At 41.6% G+C, this 15,505-nt stretch overlaps 1 protein-coding gene across 2 annotated transcripts in view; it reads left to right on the top strand.

The window, feature by feature from the left end:
- LOC127629047 (collagen alpha-1(XI) chain-like) overlaps window positions 1-4,314 on the top strand; it is a 125,739-nt gene extending 121,425 nt beyond the window's left edge. For both annotated transcript variants that reach the window (XM_052106063.1, XM_052106062.1), the window contains exon 66: window positions 1,887-4,314. In XM_052106063.1, coding sequence (XP_051962023.1) covers window positions 1,887-2,033 — 147 coding nt within the window. In that variant the 3' untranslated portion in view covers window positions 2,034-4,314. The remainder of the gene's footprint in view (window positions 1-1,886) is intronic.
- Window positions 4,315-15,505: the final 11,191 nt, after the last annotated feature.

The raw sequence follows: 15,505 nt of genomic DNA, 5'->3' as shown, positions 1-15,505 counted from the left end.
AAGGTCACTTGTTCATGACTGCACTATCAGAGAGACACTGGCCAAAAATACCACCCATGGAAGAGTGGTAAGGCAAAAACCACTGCTAACTCAGAAGAACATTAAGGATCCTCTGAATTTTGCCAAAACACACCTTTATGATCCTCAAAGAATGTTCTGTGGACTGATGAGTCGAAAGTGGAACTGTTTGGGAGATATGAGTCCCATAGCAAAAAGAACATCATGCCTATTGACAAGCATGGTGGTGGTAGCGTGATGGTGTGGGGATGCTTTGCTGCTTCAGGGACAGGGCAACTTGCAATAATTTTGGGAAACATGAATTGTGCTCTCTACCAGAAAATACTAATGGAGAACATTTGGTCATCAGTCCACGTTGAAGCTCAAGCACAACTGGATTATGCAGCAAAACAATGATCTAAACCAAAGGAGTAAGTTCACATCTGAATGGCTCATAAGAAGCTAAAATAAAGTTTTGGAGTGGCCTAGACAAAGTCCTGACTTGAACCCGATTGAGATGCTGTGGCAGGACATTAAATGGGCAGTTCATGCTCGAAAACCCTCCAATTTGGCTGAACTAAAGTAGTTCTGCAAAGAGAAGTGTCCAAAATTCGACCACAGTGTTGTGAAATACTGATCTCCAGTTATCGAAAGCGTTTGGTTGCAATTGTTGCTGCTAAAGTAAGACATTAATTGATTGACTGGAGTCGCATGGATTACTTTTATGCTGCCTAAATGTGACTTTTGGACCGTCAAAGTGCCGGCACCCTTTTACTTGCATTATAAGGACCTGGGAGATCACTTATCTTCTTCTAAAAATCTTTATTTGTGTTCTGCTGAAGAAAGAAATTCATACACATCTGGGATGGCATCAGGGCAAGTGAATAATGAGAGAATTTTTGCTATTATGCAGGTCTTCAGCTCTTCAGTTGCACAGTTGTACGGGGCCTTCGTTGCTGTATTTTGTGCATCATAATGCTCCACGCATTATCATTTGGAGACAGGTCTTGCTTTTATCTGATATGGAAAGTAGAACAGTGGAACTGTGTTTTGTGGTCTAACAAATCCTCATTTCAAATAGTTTTTGGGAAAAACAGCTGTTGTGTTCTCCGGCCAAAGAGGAAAACGACCATCCAAGCTGTTAACAGTGTCAGGTCAAAAAGCCAGTGTCTGTCATGGTATGGGGGTGTGTCAGTGCCCATGGCACGGGTAACATTCACATCTGTGAGGGCACCATTAATGTAAAGAGATATGTAGCAGTATATACTGCTATCCAGACGCTGTCTTTTCCAGAGCATCCCTGCATTTTCCAGCAGGACAACTACAAACCACATACTACCCGGTTTACAAGTGCAAGGCTGTGAAAGCAGAGAGTGCGGGTGCTAGATCGGCCTACCTGCAGTCTTGACCTGTCTCCAATTGAGAATGTGTGGCGCAGTATGAAGTGCACAATATGGCAACAAAGGCCACGTACAATTGCGCAGCTGAAGACCTACATAATGGATGAATGGGGGAAAATACTGCTTGCTAAACTTATCAAACGTTTGTCTTCAGTGCCGTAACACTTACTAAGTATTATTAGAAGAAATGGTGATGTCACACAGTAGTAAATACTGAACTGTCCCAACTTATTTGGAGCGTGTTGCAATCATTTGAATTAACATGAGTGTATATTTAAAAAATAAATAAATATATATTAAAAATCACAAGGTACAACATCAAATAATGTATTGTTGTTGTTGTAGCGCTTTCAATATAGCACATCGGTAATACAATTTACAAATCACCAATGACTGCTCATTCTTATTTGATGCATTAATTGCTTTTGTGCACTGATTCACTTTGATGTAAAAATGTTTTCCTCTCTCTCTACCTATTCCCCTTTGTAGTTCAAAAAGGGATATGAAAAGACTATTCTTGAGATCAACACACCGAAAGTGGAGCAGGTACCATTTGTTGACATTATGTTCAACGATTTTGGTGGAGCGACACAGAAGTTCGGCTTTGAGGTCGGACCGGCATGTTTCATCGGCTAAGACTGCTCGCCGAGCTCACGTATTCATTTTCTCCGAAACAAAACACAAGAAAGAAATAGGGCGACTTATTTGTATAGTTTTGTGTTTTCAAAAAAAAAAAAAAATGATATCAAAATTTGAAGAGAAGAAAGAATGGATGTCTAAACAATGGGTTATTATAAAAACGAGCAACATTTTTTTTAAAGTGTACCCTCTGCATCACATGCAAGTTTTGAAACTGGATGAGGTCATTGCTCATGTTTCCAGCTCTGCCCACCTTATGCTTGTCTCTTCACCCCACCCACATGAAGCCCCTCCCACAGGCTGTATAGACAGATTAGATCCATGTTTATATATCCCACCCCTCTCTCTGTTCCCGGACTCCTCATATAGCGCAATGTACGGTTCAGTATTTCTTGTACGAGAAATTTTCATTTGTTTGTTTTATTGTTTTTAACGTTGCTCCCCCTTTTCACTCTTACTTCCAAGCTTTGTTTTTTTGTGCATACTTGTCTTCCATTCCCTGGAATGGTGATTATATATATAAATATATATAAATATTTTTTCTATGTTTGTAAGTACTTTCTGTATATTTTTCTCTGGTGATTTTTTATATTTTTTTTTGGCTCTGGTTTCAAAACATGCATGTGAATCCATTGAACAATAAGGACAGAGCTGCTGGTTATTGGAAACATGAAAAAAGAAAATAATAATAATAATACCCCCAAATAAACGTGAGCCTGAGGAAATTGTTCACAATTCTGAAACAAACAAAACAAACTTTTTTTTTAAAGAACAAAGTAAAAGCAACTGCAACAATTAAATGGTGTGTTATTGCAGATGTGATGAATGTCTTGTAATTTAAACAATGAAATGACAATAAAAGCAACACAGCACACAGCCATTATATGAGCATTGATTTGCTTGTTTTTGTGGGTCCTTGTGAGCCTGACCCGCTTGTACGAGGCAAATCTGAGCTTGGAATTAAGACTTTTATTTTGCATTAATGAAAACGGTGCTCGCCTCTAGAGAGCACAAACACTATGGGAGACCATCACACTGAGGAAACACAATATCGGTAAACTAGGTGCTAATTCCTTCTGTCTGTGGTGCTACAAATATATACCGTTGTTTCCTTTTATTGTTCGTTTGAATTGAAAATGGCTCTGCGGTGCTGCCTACGCAATTTCACACTTTCTGCCAAAGTCTTAGCTTTTCTTCCTGTGGGTCAAATGTCTGAGGTGGGGAAGTATTTTTATGCATGCTGTAAAATCGTATTCATTTGTAGATTTGTTATCATTCCTCCAATCATTTAACATTGTCCAGAAACTATTTGCATATGTGGATAATTGATGTACTTTTATGGTCAGCCAAAGTGTTTAGTTTACACTTTACATTACAATGTTCAGATCGCACATTATATAGTTTTACTTCTAGAGTAATTAACAACATCATTTGTAATTATTAGGTGGAGCCACTTGTACACAGTTAACGTTAAAGCTATTGTAATTAACCATAATATCATGTATTACGTGTTAGATGGATTCTGTAATGTAAAGTGTTACCTTAGTTGATTTACAACATATCTGAGAGCTTGAATTTTGTATTTAATTAGTATTTTCTACTTCAACTTTTAACAGTTTAAATAGCTTAGGACAATCGGTTTGGGACATTAATTCGATATATTTTGGAGGATCCTGTGTTCTTAACCAATGGCTTACCAAACGCTTATGCTGAAGAATGAATAGTTAACTTTCAGCTGTCCTTCCAAAGATATTTCTCAGATCTAGTTTTTAATTCAAGGCTTGAAAACCAAGAATCAAAATGTCCATGTAGGCCTACGGTTCTTCAATTATGTTGTAGATCTAGATACTTTTGCATTGCATTTGCGCATCTTAATCATCTATCTAGCGTTTTCAGCATCTTTTGCCACTAGAAATGTCTCTTATGCACTCTTTATCTAGCTTTAAACCACTACACTTGCTACTGCAAAATCTTGCTGTCCAATTTTTAAGTATGACTTGAACTATGTCTTTAAAGATGATTCACAATACAGATGAAATATCCAGTTGACACATTTCTATCAATACAAAACAACACACACATTTTTCTGTACAGTTCAATACCAGCAGTAATGCTGCCAATAGTTTCTGTTTTGTTTTTGTCTTTTTAATGTTTGTTTTTTTGTTTGTGCATTTTGCAGTCTTGTCAAACCTGTGTACGAGCAGATAGAAGAGATCATGTTTTTGTGTGTGTGTGTGTGTGTGTGTGTGTGTGTGTCAATAAATTCAAGTTGACTGTGTCCACCCACCCTTGTATGTCTTTTGAAGCATTAAAACTTTTCTGTATGCATGAAATTGTTAAGCTCTTTCTCTTAATGTTTCTTCCCCAATTTGATTTGATGCCAGATCCACATTTTTATCACCAGTATTGATATCTACTTTTCAAGTGCTCAGATGAAAACAATCCTTCATTGTGAAATGGAGAGAAAGCAATGATTGTTGTAACTCTTTACCAAAGCCGATGTTCCTTTGTAGTATATTTATTGTATTATTTAAAAATAATAAATGTTAATTGATACCAGTAGTGTTCTTCATATCTGAAACGTATTAATCTGATATCATAGGCTATATATATATATATGTGTGTGTGTGTGTATACACATGTGAAATACTCAAGTGATGAAATGTAGAAATGTCATTTCAATTTCTTTAGAAATACATGTGAAATGTCATATCTTAAGAAAAGGGAAATGGCATCAGAAGAACAGCAGTACTGGCACCATAGTTAATGTGGGAATCATTTGATGGAGGGATACAGAAAAGACTTAAAGTAGCGAATGCACCTTATTACAGCCAGGTAGGAAATAGCAACAACAACAACCCCAATAGTAAACATATTTCAAGGTGGTGAAAGATATGCAACAGTACAAAACAATAAAATATAACATATAGTACTGTAAATAAAAATGATATTAGATTGATACAAATAATTTTGACTAGTTGTATTAATATAGATGGTGCATAATAGTACAAAAACTACACATAATCTGTGTAAAAAAAAAAGATGTTTTTTTGTATTTATATGTGAGTATCTGGACAATTCTACTGAATTGGTTGAAACTCAAAGTTGTAAACATTTCAAAATTCTTGTTTTTCCCTCAAACTTCATCCATATATATATATATATATATATATATATATATAAAATTTACTCTATATATTGTACAATATATAAGGGACACATATCTAACATGAGGTATAGCTTTTACATAGCATTTCAATAGATAGACAGACAAGTGTGACTGCATCACATGTCTATCATTGCCATATAGTGAAGATTCCATCAAGTAAATAAACATTTTGGGTTTTAATCGAAATATATATTTAAAAAAATATTTTATATTTTATTATTTTATAATTATACACAATAAATATAAAATATAGATTGATATATAAATATAAATATTTATTGTGGGACTGGATTTTGAACTAATCTGGTAGAATATATATATATATATATATATATATATATATATATATACATACATACATATACATATATACAACAGTTAGTTTCGGTCCTCTAATCTGATTGGACGAGAGATGGTCCATGAGCACTGATAGTCTGACACCATCATCATCCGACGAGCCACTGTGTGTATCACTCCGCTTGTGTTCGTGCCGTTTTGAACTAAAGTGTAAGAGCAGTGCAGATGTGTTAAGAGCAATGGTTTGTCTTTTCTATTTTGACATTACATATGTTAGCCAGCAGGTGGCAGCAAAATATAATTCTTATGTGTAATATGAGCCAGTTAGGTAACGTGAGAGGTAAATCCGCGTCAGTCAGTGTTTACATACAACAGCTCTTCGTGATCGCTTACTACACTTACTACACTACTGAAGCTAGGAAATAGCTTTAAACAGCTTTAAATGAACAACTTCAGCATTATAGCTTATCAGAGCTGAGAGACACAACAGACGGATTAATTACACAATGAGTGATGTTTAAAATGGCGGAGGACCTTGCGGTTTCTATAGTGATCGACACTTGCGCACTGGCTACCGCAAAATGGGGCGAAATACCCCAAATTGGATGCTATTTTTCTACTGAGAAAGCTGATCTCCAGAAAGCTGACATCATCTCTTGCTTGGGTGTGGCAACAGGTGATAACATACACTCTCTCTCTCTCTCTCTCTCTCTCTCTCACACACACACACACACACACACACACACATATCCTTGTTTATCCAACTTGTTTGAAACAGCACAAGCCATGATACTATTTCTGAAGTGACATTTTTGAATTACTAACAAAGGCTTGGACATCATTTGGTTTGAACCAGCAATGGCAGATTCTGATCCGTCACGTAAGAAAGTAGTTCCATGCACAAATGCGTTTTTTTTATGACTGTACTTAATTTTTAAAAATGTACTTTTTAATTGAACTGTTGCATATAAGCAACATCGCAATCATGCTATATGGCCCTAAATCAGCACTGTTGAGATTACCTGCGGCCGAATCACAGCAGTGCTGATATAGGGCCATATCGCACTCTTGCTCATGTGATATTGTTTAAATATATATATATATATATATATATATATATATATATATATATATATATATATATATATATATAAATAAACTGTATATACACATGTTGGTCTACCTATCATTATGAGGACTTTCCATAGACATAATGATTTTTATACTGTACAAACTAGAGATTATATTCCTTAAACACAACACAACCCCTAATCCTAACCCTCACAAAAAATGTTCTGCATTTTTACTTTTTCAATAAAACATCGTTTAATATGTTTTTTAAGCTCTTTAAATGATGGGGACACAAGAAATGTCCTCATAAACCACATTTATAGTATAATACCCTTGTAATTACCAGTTTGTAACCTAAACAATTGTCCTCGTAAACCACATAACCATGCCCACACACACACATACAGATAGATAGAAAGATAGATAGATAGATATAGATATATTGTGAATGAACAAGGACATTTTATTGAAGAAAAAAAACTAGTTCAGTTAAGAAGATGTAAAACATTTTGTTACAATTTAAAAGTATTTCATAAGCCCGTTTAAGCCCCTTTTCATTAAAATGAATGTCAAATGAAAACCTGACACTAATTGTTGGCTTTCATCTATCAAATAACATTTATAAAAAGGATAGTTCTGACTCTAAAGACTGATTAGATAAGCTGCTTTGGAAGCAGTTATAAAACAGTTGATATAGCCTGAGTCTACACATCAGAAAAATCTGATAATGGTTTGGCAAGTTTCAAAGATTTATACAGTGGTTATAACAGGATATTAAGGATCATTCAAAAAAATCCTTCCCGAATAAGGAAAGGTGGGCAAAGTGCACACAGTCAGCTGTAATAACTCTTCTCAGTGACTGGAGCCTTTTACACAAGAGCCCTGTGTCAATAGCCTAGATCCATTTAAAACAGCCCAGACTGCAGGACCGAGCACTGGATCACAGAGTATTAACATATCATTCTGTGAGTCAGCCCCTCTCAGCAGCAATAGAACAGCTGTGTAGGACTCTCCTTATAACTTGCAAAGAGTTTAATATTGCTAGAATTGTAAATAAGGAAAATTCAAATCTAGTTCATCTTGAGCTCAGATGAATCTTGTGTACAGTTTGATTTTTGATGGCCAAAAATTCATACTCTTGTACTGTAGCAAGATTCAAGATTCAAATGCAGATTGAGTGTTTATTCCTTGTATAATTATCCTCTAAAATATCTAAAGGCTAACATCTAAAAGTAAGCCAACCAAGATGCAAACTAAATGGCAAACTAAACTAAATGAGTGAAACCAAAAAACAAACAAATGAAATATTAAAATTTGACCAGATTCACTTGGCAGTATACAGCAAGTTGTAATCTAATATTCAATTCTGAACATAATCCCTATCCGGATGTGACGAGTTTTCCCAGGAAAAATGAGTTTCACAGATGTTTTTTGTCATTTTCAGTAATCTCGTATAAGTCAAACAAGTCTCACGCAACCTCGGTGCAAATTACCTTCTGTTTTTTGGCTTAAACCTTAGAAATCTTATCCTGTCCAAATAGGGAATAACGTACCCAATATATGTTATACAATATATAACGTACCAATATATGTGCTTGATGTCTATAAATGTTCACAATGCTTCTCCTTTATTTTGACCTTTGTCGAATACTATATCTAACGCTACATGATTTGTTGCACTGTCAAATGCAAATTCATTATGGATTGCGTCCTTTTTGCCTACTCCTGGGCAAAATACAATTTGCTGGTTCCCATGGATGTCCCTAAATAATTGTAACACCAATGTAGTTTTGAAAACTAATCCTGTCTGAATGAAAGACTACTGAAATACTACTGAAATACTAAATTCTCTGTAATTACTAGATGCCCACCAATGACATCTATGAAATCTATACTGTAACTAATACTGTAGGACAACATCAAGGACAGCTGTGCCACCTGTTGAAATGTCCAGATGATGGTATAAAGGTTGCTATAAATTATGTACAGGATAATAGAAAGTATAAAAATGTAGCAACAAACATGGCCTTTAGGAGTGTCTCTCTCTCTCTCTCTCTCTCTCTCTCTCTCTAGTCTCTCCCTCGACTAGAGAGAGTTTTAAAAGCTTTGACTAGTGCATGTTTGATGATTTTATGTATAGAAGTATCTTTGAAAGTGCATTGAGAGCAATGAGCCTTACATTACGAGTGGCAAGAGAATATTTCCAGCAGCATTTCTCTATCACAGCTTGTGGATGAAGGGATTCCTGCTTAAAGAGGACAAGACTGGGAAAGAGAGAGATGCAGAGGAGAGAGTGTCTGATGTGTAAATTCAACCGTGTGAAGTTTTTCTCTGGGGATTTTTCTGAATAACCCACTGATCTGAGTCTAATTTAGAATCAAACCACTGTCAATTAATCTATCTATCTGTCTGTCTGTCTGTCTGTGTCTGTCTGTCTGTCTGTCTGTCTCTCTCTGTCTGTCTGTCTCTCTCTGTCTGTCTATCTGTCTAGGCTCTTTTAATTCTGTCCATCTTTTCATCTATATCTGATTTGTCTCCCATCTGTCTGTCTGTCTGTCTGTCTGGCTGGCTGGCTGTCTGTCTGTCTGTCTGTCTTGGCTCTTATAAATCTGCCCATCTGTTCATCTATATCTGAATTGTCTCATGTCTGTCTGTCTGTCTATATCTGAATTTATCTGTCTGTCTGTTCAACTTTCTGTCTATCTGTCTGTCCGTATCTGAATTGTCTGCTATCTGTCTCTGATTGTCTTTATCTGAATATCTCATATCTGTCTGTCTGAATTGTCTCCCATCTGTCTGTCCAGCCATCTATCTTTCTTTCTGCCTGTCTAGCCATATGTCTGTCTGTCTATCTATCTATCTATCTATCTATCTATCTATCTATCTATCTATCTATCTATCTATCTATCTATCTATCTGTCTATCTGTCTATCTGTCTGTCTGTCTGTCTAGCCATATGTCTGTCTATCTATTTATCTATCTGTCTATCTGTCTGTCTGTCTGTCTAGCCATATGTCTTTCTATCTATCTATCTATCTATCTATCTATCTATCTATCTATCTATCTATCTATCTATCTATCTGTCTGTCTGTCTGTCTGTCTGTCTGTCTGTCTGTCTGTCTAGCCATATGTCTGTCTATCTATCTGTCTGTCTGTCTGTCTAGCCATATGTCTTTCTATCTATCTATCTATCTATCTATCTATCTATCTATCTATCTGTCTGTCTGTCTGTCTGTCTGTCTGTCTGTCTGTCTGTCTGTCTAGCCATATGTCTGTCTGTCTGTCTATCTATCTATCTATCTATCTATCTGTCTGTCTGTCTGTCTGTCTGTCTGTCTGTCTGTCTGTCTGTCTAGCCATATGTCTGTCTATCTATCTATCTATCTATCTATCTATCTGTCTATCTGTCTGTCTGTCTGTCTGTCTTGGCTCTTTTAATTCTGTCCATCTTTTCATCTTTATCTGAATTGTCTCATGTCTGTCTGTCTGTCTGTCTGTATCTGAATTTATCTGTCTGTCTGCTCAACTTTCTGTCTGTCTGTCTGTCTATATCTGAATTTATCTGTCTGTTTGCTCAACTTTCTGTCTGTCTGTCTGTCTGTATCTGAATTGTCTGCACACCAGAGGGAATTGCAGAGGTTATGAAGAACAAGGGTTCCCCTTCTGTCGCTCTCTCCACGTTGTGTCGGAGAAGCGACACTAGGGGTCTCTCTTGAGCGCCGATATTCACCTCTGATCTTATTGAAAAAGGCCAATGGGAGTTGGCAGTCAGTATTTGCATACCCGCCCCGGACATACGGGTATTTAAGCGGGGCAAACACGGAGTTCATTCAGAAAATTTCTTCGAGCCGATGGTCTGTCTGCAGTTTGCTGCGAGTTACACGCCACTTAAGCGTTCCTGTTTTCCTCTGGCGATCTGCATGCTGTTGGATCTTGACGGCGACAACAGCGGCTTTCTCCTTCTCAGTGCACGGCGTGCATTGTTGCCCCTGAGCCTCGACAGCGCGAACGCATACACACACACACTGTGTATTAAAAGAGTTTTTACTAAAAGAGTAATTTTCTCTAAAAGAGCAAACACAGCGGCGTTGAGCGTCCTTTTAAGGACGCGTCTTTTCAAGATGCCTTTCCGCCCCTGTGTCGTTCCTGGATCGCGGTAGAGTGCTCTCCGCTTCAGGCGGCCACAGGCGCTGTCTCGCGGTGTTTGGGCGCGATCACACCAGGCGGCGTTTGTGGATGGTTCATGTTCTCACTGCGAGAACATGACCATGACCACGTTAGCGATCGCGGCTTGCTTTCAACAGAAAGCAAGCCACCCCAGCTGCACCCGCATTGCTCCTTCTTCCCACGGGATTAAGGACGGTCGCGGTTGGCGCTGAGGGGCGATTTGAGGCGGCAGTGGGTGCAGTTTCGCCGGGTAACCCCCTCGAACCTCCGTTCCCGACACGCTCGCTGGTCTCCGCCCACGCTTCGCGGCGATAGCGGCTCGCCTCATGGCCCGGCTGTCTATCCTCCCGAGTCCGAAGCAGATGAGCTTGCCGCTGCATCGGAGAGTGCGGTGTCTGATGCCGAGGACTCCCTGGACTGCCGCCGGGCCAGCAGGCCCAGGCTGAGGCCGGCAGCTCAGATGTCCGACATGCTTGCCCGGGCCGCCTTGAGCGTGGGGTTGGACTGGAACCCTCCATCCTCCCCACAGCCGTCTCGGTTGGATGATTGGTTCCTGGGGACAGCGTGCCGTTCGCGGCCTCGCATCCCCCCGGTCCCTTTCTTCCCGGAGGTGCATGATGAGCTGACGTCTACGTGGAGAGCCCCGCTCTCCGCTCGTCTAGGTGCCACCCGCTCGTCTAGGTGCCACCCGCTAGGTGCGCACCATCTATGCCCCGGTAGCCCTACCTCCTGGCGGGGTCGCCCCGTACTCCCATCCAAGCCCTGTAGGACAACATCCTCGCTTAACGCGAAGGCCTACACTCACGGCTGGACGCGCTGCCTCCGCCCTGCATGCGATGGCCCTCCTGCAAGTCCACCAGGCCAAAGCTCTCAGAAACATGCACGGGGTGGACCTGATCCTGATGTGCTGCAGGAACTGCGCTCAGCGACCGACCTCGCCCTGAGAGCGGCGAAGGCCACAGCGCAGGCACTCGGACAGACGATGGCCACCCTAGTGGTCCAGGAACGCCATCTTTGGCTCAACCTGGTCGAGATGCGTGAGGCTGACAAAAACCGCTTCCTGGACGCACCTGTCTCCCAGATTGGCCTTTTCGGTGACACCGTCGAGGACTTCGCCCAACAGTTCTCCGCGGTGAAGAAGCAGACGGAGGCCATTTCGCACATCATGCCCCGCCGCAGACCTGCCGCTACGGGCCCTGCCCGTCAAGCTTTGGGTCAAGCACGACCTGATCCTCAGGTTCCTGAGAGGCGCCCGGAGGTTGAATCCCTCCCGGCCAGGCCTAGTTCCCTCCTGGGATCTCTCGGTAGTCTTGGCAGGACTCCAGAGACCTCCCTTCGAGCCGCTCGAATCAGTTGGACTCAGGGCCCTCTCTCTTAAGACGGCCCTGCTGATCGCGTTCGCCTCCATTAAGAGGGTCAGGGACCTGCAAGCGTTCTCTGTCAGCGACACTTGCCTGGAGTTCGGTCCGGCAGATACGTCTGTGCTCCTAAGACCGCGACCGGGCTATGTGCCCAAGGTTCCTACCACACCATTTCGAGATCAGATAGTGAACCTGCAAGCGCTGCCCCGGGAGGAGGCAGACCCAGCCCTTTCGTTGCTGTGTCCAGTGCGCGCCCTGTGTATTTACCTGGACCGCACACAGAGCACCAGACGCTCTGAGCAGCTCTTTGTCTGCTTTGGGGACGGCAGAAAGGGAATGCCGTCTCCAAGCAGAGGCTCGCCCACTGGCTTATCACACCCAGTCCGTGCCCCTACCCTTGCGGGTCCGAGCTCACTCAACAAGGGGTGTTGCGTCCTCGTGGGCACTGGCCAAGGGCACCTCCCTAGCAGACATCTGTAGAGCCACGGGTTGGGCAACACCAACACCTTGCGAGGTTTTACAACCTCGCGTTGAGTCGGTTAGCCTCGTGTTTCTCAGGTCGAGCCCGTAGAACTCGGTAACACGTGAACCGACCGGCCGGATGGATCGCTTGCCCAGCGCCCTTTCCTGGCGTCAAGGTAAAGTAGTGCCTTCTTCCCAGGGCCCCACTCGAGTCGGGCCCTGGTCGATTCCTCCCCAGCCCTCCGGGTCCGCGGTTCAGCGGAGGAACTCGCCGACCCAAGCCACTGCGGGTACCCTGATGGCTACCCTGTACTGGTATAGGTGCTCCACAGGTAAGGCCTCCTGCTCGGACTCCCCTGTGTGTAATTCCACGGTTCTGTCCCCTTACGAGCGGACCCCGTGTCTCCCTTAGGCAGTTACAGCTGCCTCGGTCGCCGTGCTGTAGCAACTCCCCTTTCGAGGCTGGATCTACCACCGCACCATACTTTCCACACGAGCCCTAAGGCGGCCGTGTGACGTGTCTACCACTTTTCCTCCCCAAGAAAAAGGGCAGGTGTGGTCTCCGCAGGGTCTGGGTAAGACCCCTTCCCTATATGCGTGTAAGGGCCTCGGCCGTGATTGCTCTATCGCGAGAAACATAGAGAGAAAAGAGGCCCAGCCAGGCTGGCCCGTTCCCATGTTGGCAAACATCGCCTTGTTCCCTCCCAGGGTAACTAGAAGGACTCCGATGTTCTTATGGGGCATTGGGGAAGAGTGCGTGCAGCCAGGTACAGGCGATGCGTGGCACTGGATGAAATCCCTGCCCGCCTCTGTATCGGCGGTCCACGTACAAGGTTCAGCGCATGGCAAGATTGGAATGGGTCCCCTAGTGTCGCTTCTCCGACACAGCGTGGAAGGCGACAGAAGAACGTTGGTACGTATGTAACCTCCGTTCCCGAGGGAGGGAACGACGCGTTGTGTCTTTCCTCCGCCATGTCGCTGAACCGAGCCACTGTTGTGGCCGGACCATTTCGGCTCCTCAGAAAAATCCTGAATGAACTCCGTGATTTGCCCGGCTTAAATACCCGTATGTCCGGGGCGGGTATGCAAATACTGACTGCCAACTCCCATTGGCCCTTTTCAATAAGATCAGAGGTGAATATCGGCGCTCAAGAGAGACCCCTAGTGTCGCTTCTCCGACACAACGTGTCGTTCCCTCCCTCGGGGAACGGAGGTTACATACGTAACCAAACGTTAACATTGTAAATATTGACTCTTTGTATATATTGAATGTTTTTGCCAATAAAAGCCTTTAAAACTTATGAAATGCTTATCATTGTTTTCCAGTACACCATAGAAACATGTGAAAAAATTATATACAAATACTGAAGCAGCAAACCACAAAATTTATGTCACTGCCAATACTTTTGGCCACAGTATGTATTGTGCTATTTAGGCTTATAGCTCAGAATCCTAGACTTCCTGCTAATTTCAGTAGTGTTTGACACATATCTTTCACAATAAACGTTCTCTATTCCCAGTTCCGAATTCCGACAAATAACCGATTATATGGAAAATAATGGCAAATGCTCTTTGGTCCATTTGTCAGGTTTTACCAAGCTTGTGAGGCTTTCATCTCTATGACACACAAACAGCTTCATATATGCACATACACTCACTTCTCATTCCTTAACACAAACACACACATACTTCTTCAAACTGCTTCCACACACTCCAGAATGGAGAAGTAATTGAAGCAATAAGAACATTTATGGGCTAATAATTTTGCGGGTGCAGTTTTGAACTTTTTGAAATTCAAAGCTAATGAAGGCAGGAAACAACCTGAGATGAAGTGGAGGGTTTGATCTAGCCGCTGTCACGAGAATCAAGCTGCTTTTATGGATCCTAATATGACATCCTGATGAGCCCTGGAGCAACAATCTCAGCGCCCTTTTTACCGAGCCAGAGAACAAAAGATATTAATTATTATAGAAGCCAAACGTGCCATTAAAGACAGGAGGGTGCATTAGGCTCCACTTTGATCAATCAGTTTTTGAATTATGCATTGGCAGATGATGTGTCAACTTTTCTTCCTTCTCCTGTTCCTGTTCCTGTCATGTCGTACAACAATTGCTCCTTCTATAGTGAAAGATCTCATGATAAAAACTGAAGGCTCATTGCATCTAGGCAAAATTGCATCATCAGAAGAAGACAGCGTAGGTGTAGCTTTCTTAATCACAGCTCTCAAACACAGTGGAAAACTCAAACCAATCTGAAATTACCTGACAGAATGTGTTGAGGTGCAGTGCTCGTTTTTTTTTTTCTTTTTCTAATGTTGCTAACAAATGAGTGAACATAAAAAGGTCAATCAGGTTGAAGAATCTGGAGCCATGGCCCCACAATCAGTGCAGACATTTTTTTAAATAAATAAATAAATTAAATACAAATTTGCAAATTCTGTTTGGGCCTCTTGATGTAGCTCATGAGTTTCCAATGAGTAAATCGGTTCAACTAATCAATCAAAACTAACTGATTCAAGAGAACCATTTGAATTAGAATCGAACATCAAGCTTCACACCCTTCCACTTCTCCTCTCTCTCTCTCTCTCTCTCTCTCTCTCTCTCTCTCTCTCTGTCTCTCTCTGTCTCTCTCTGTTTGTTTGTTTGCTCTGAGAAGAGCAGCCAGAAGATTAAAAGACGTTTAATCGTAACAAACAGCCACCTGATCCTTAGCACACCCAGATGGTGATGCTGACAGTCTGTTCCACTTCAACACGAGGAGAGGAATAGATGGAATTAAATAGATAGAGGGATTAAATGGATCTTTATTGCAGCTGAGCCTCTGGAATGAGACACACTAGCTTTAATAGAAAGAAGCATAGGGAGAAAAGACAAAGAAAGAGATCTTTGGATGTGCCTTCAACTAACCTTCAACACACCTAAGTGACATAAAGTAAAAGATAG

The sequence above is a fragment of the Xyrauchen texanus genome, chromosome 35, assembly GCF_025860055.1.
Source record: "Xyrauchen texanus isolate HMW12.3.18 chromosome 35, RBS_HiC_50CHRs, whole genome shotgun sequence".
Classification (NCBI taxonomy): Eukaryota; Metazoa; Chordata; class Actinopteri; order Cypriniformes; family Catostomidae; genus Xyrauchen; species Xyrauchen texanus.
The sequence above is the reverse complement of the archived record's forward strand: the minus strand, read 5'-3'. Positions and strand labels throughout refer to the sequence as shown.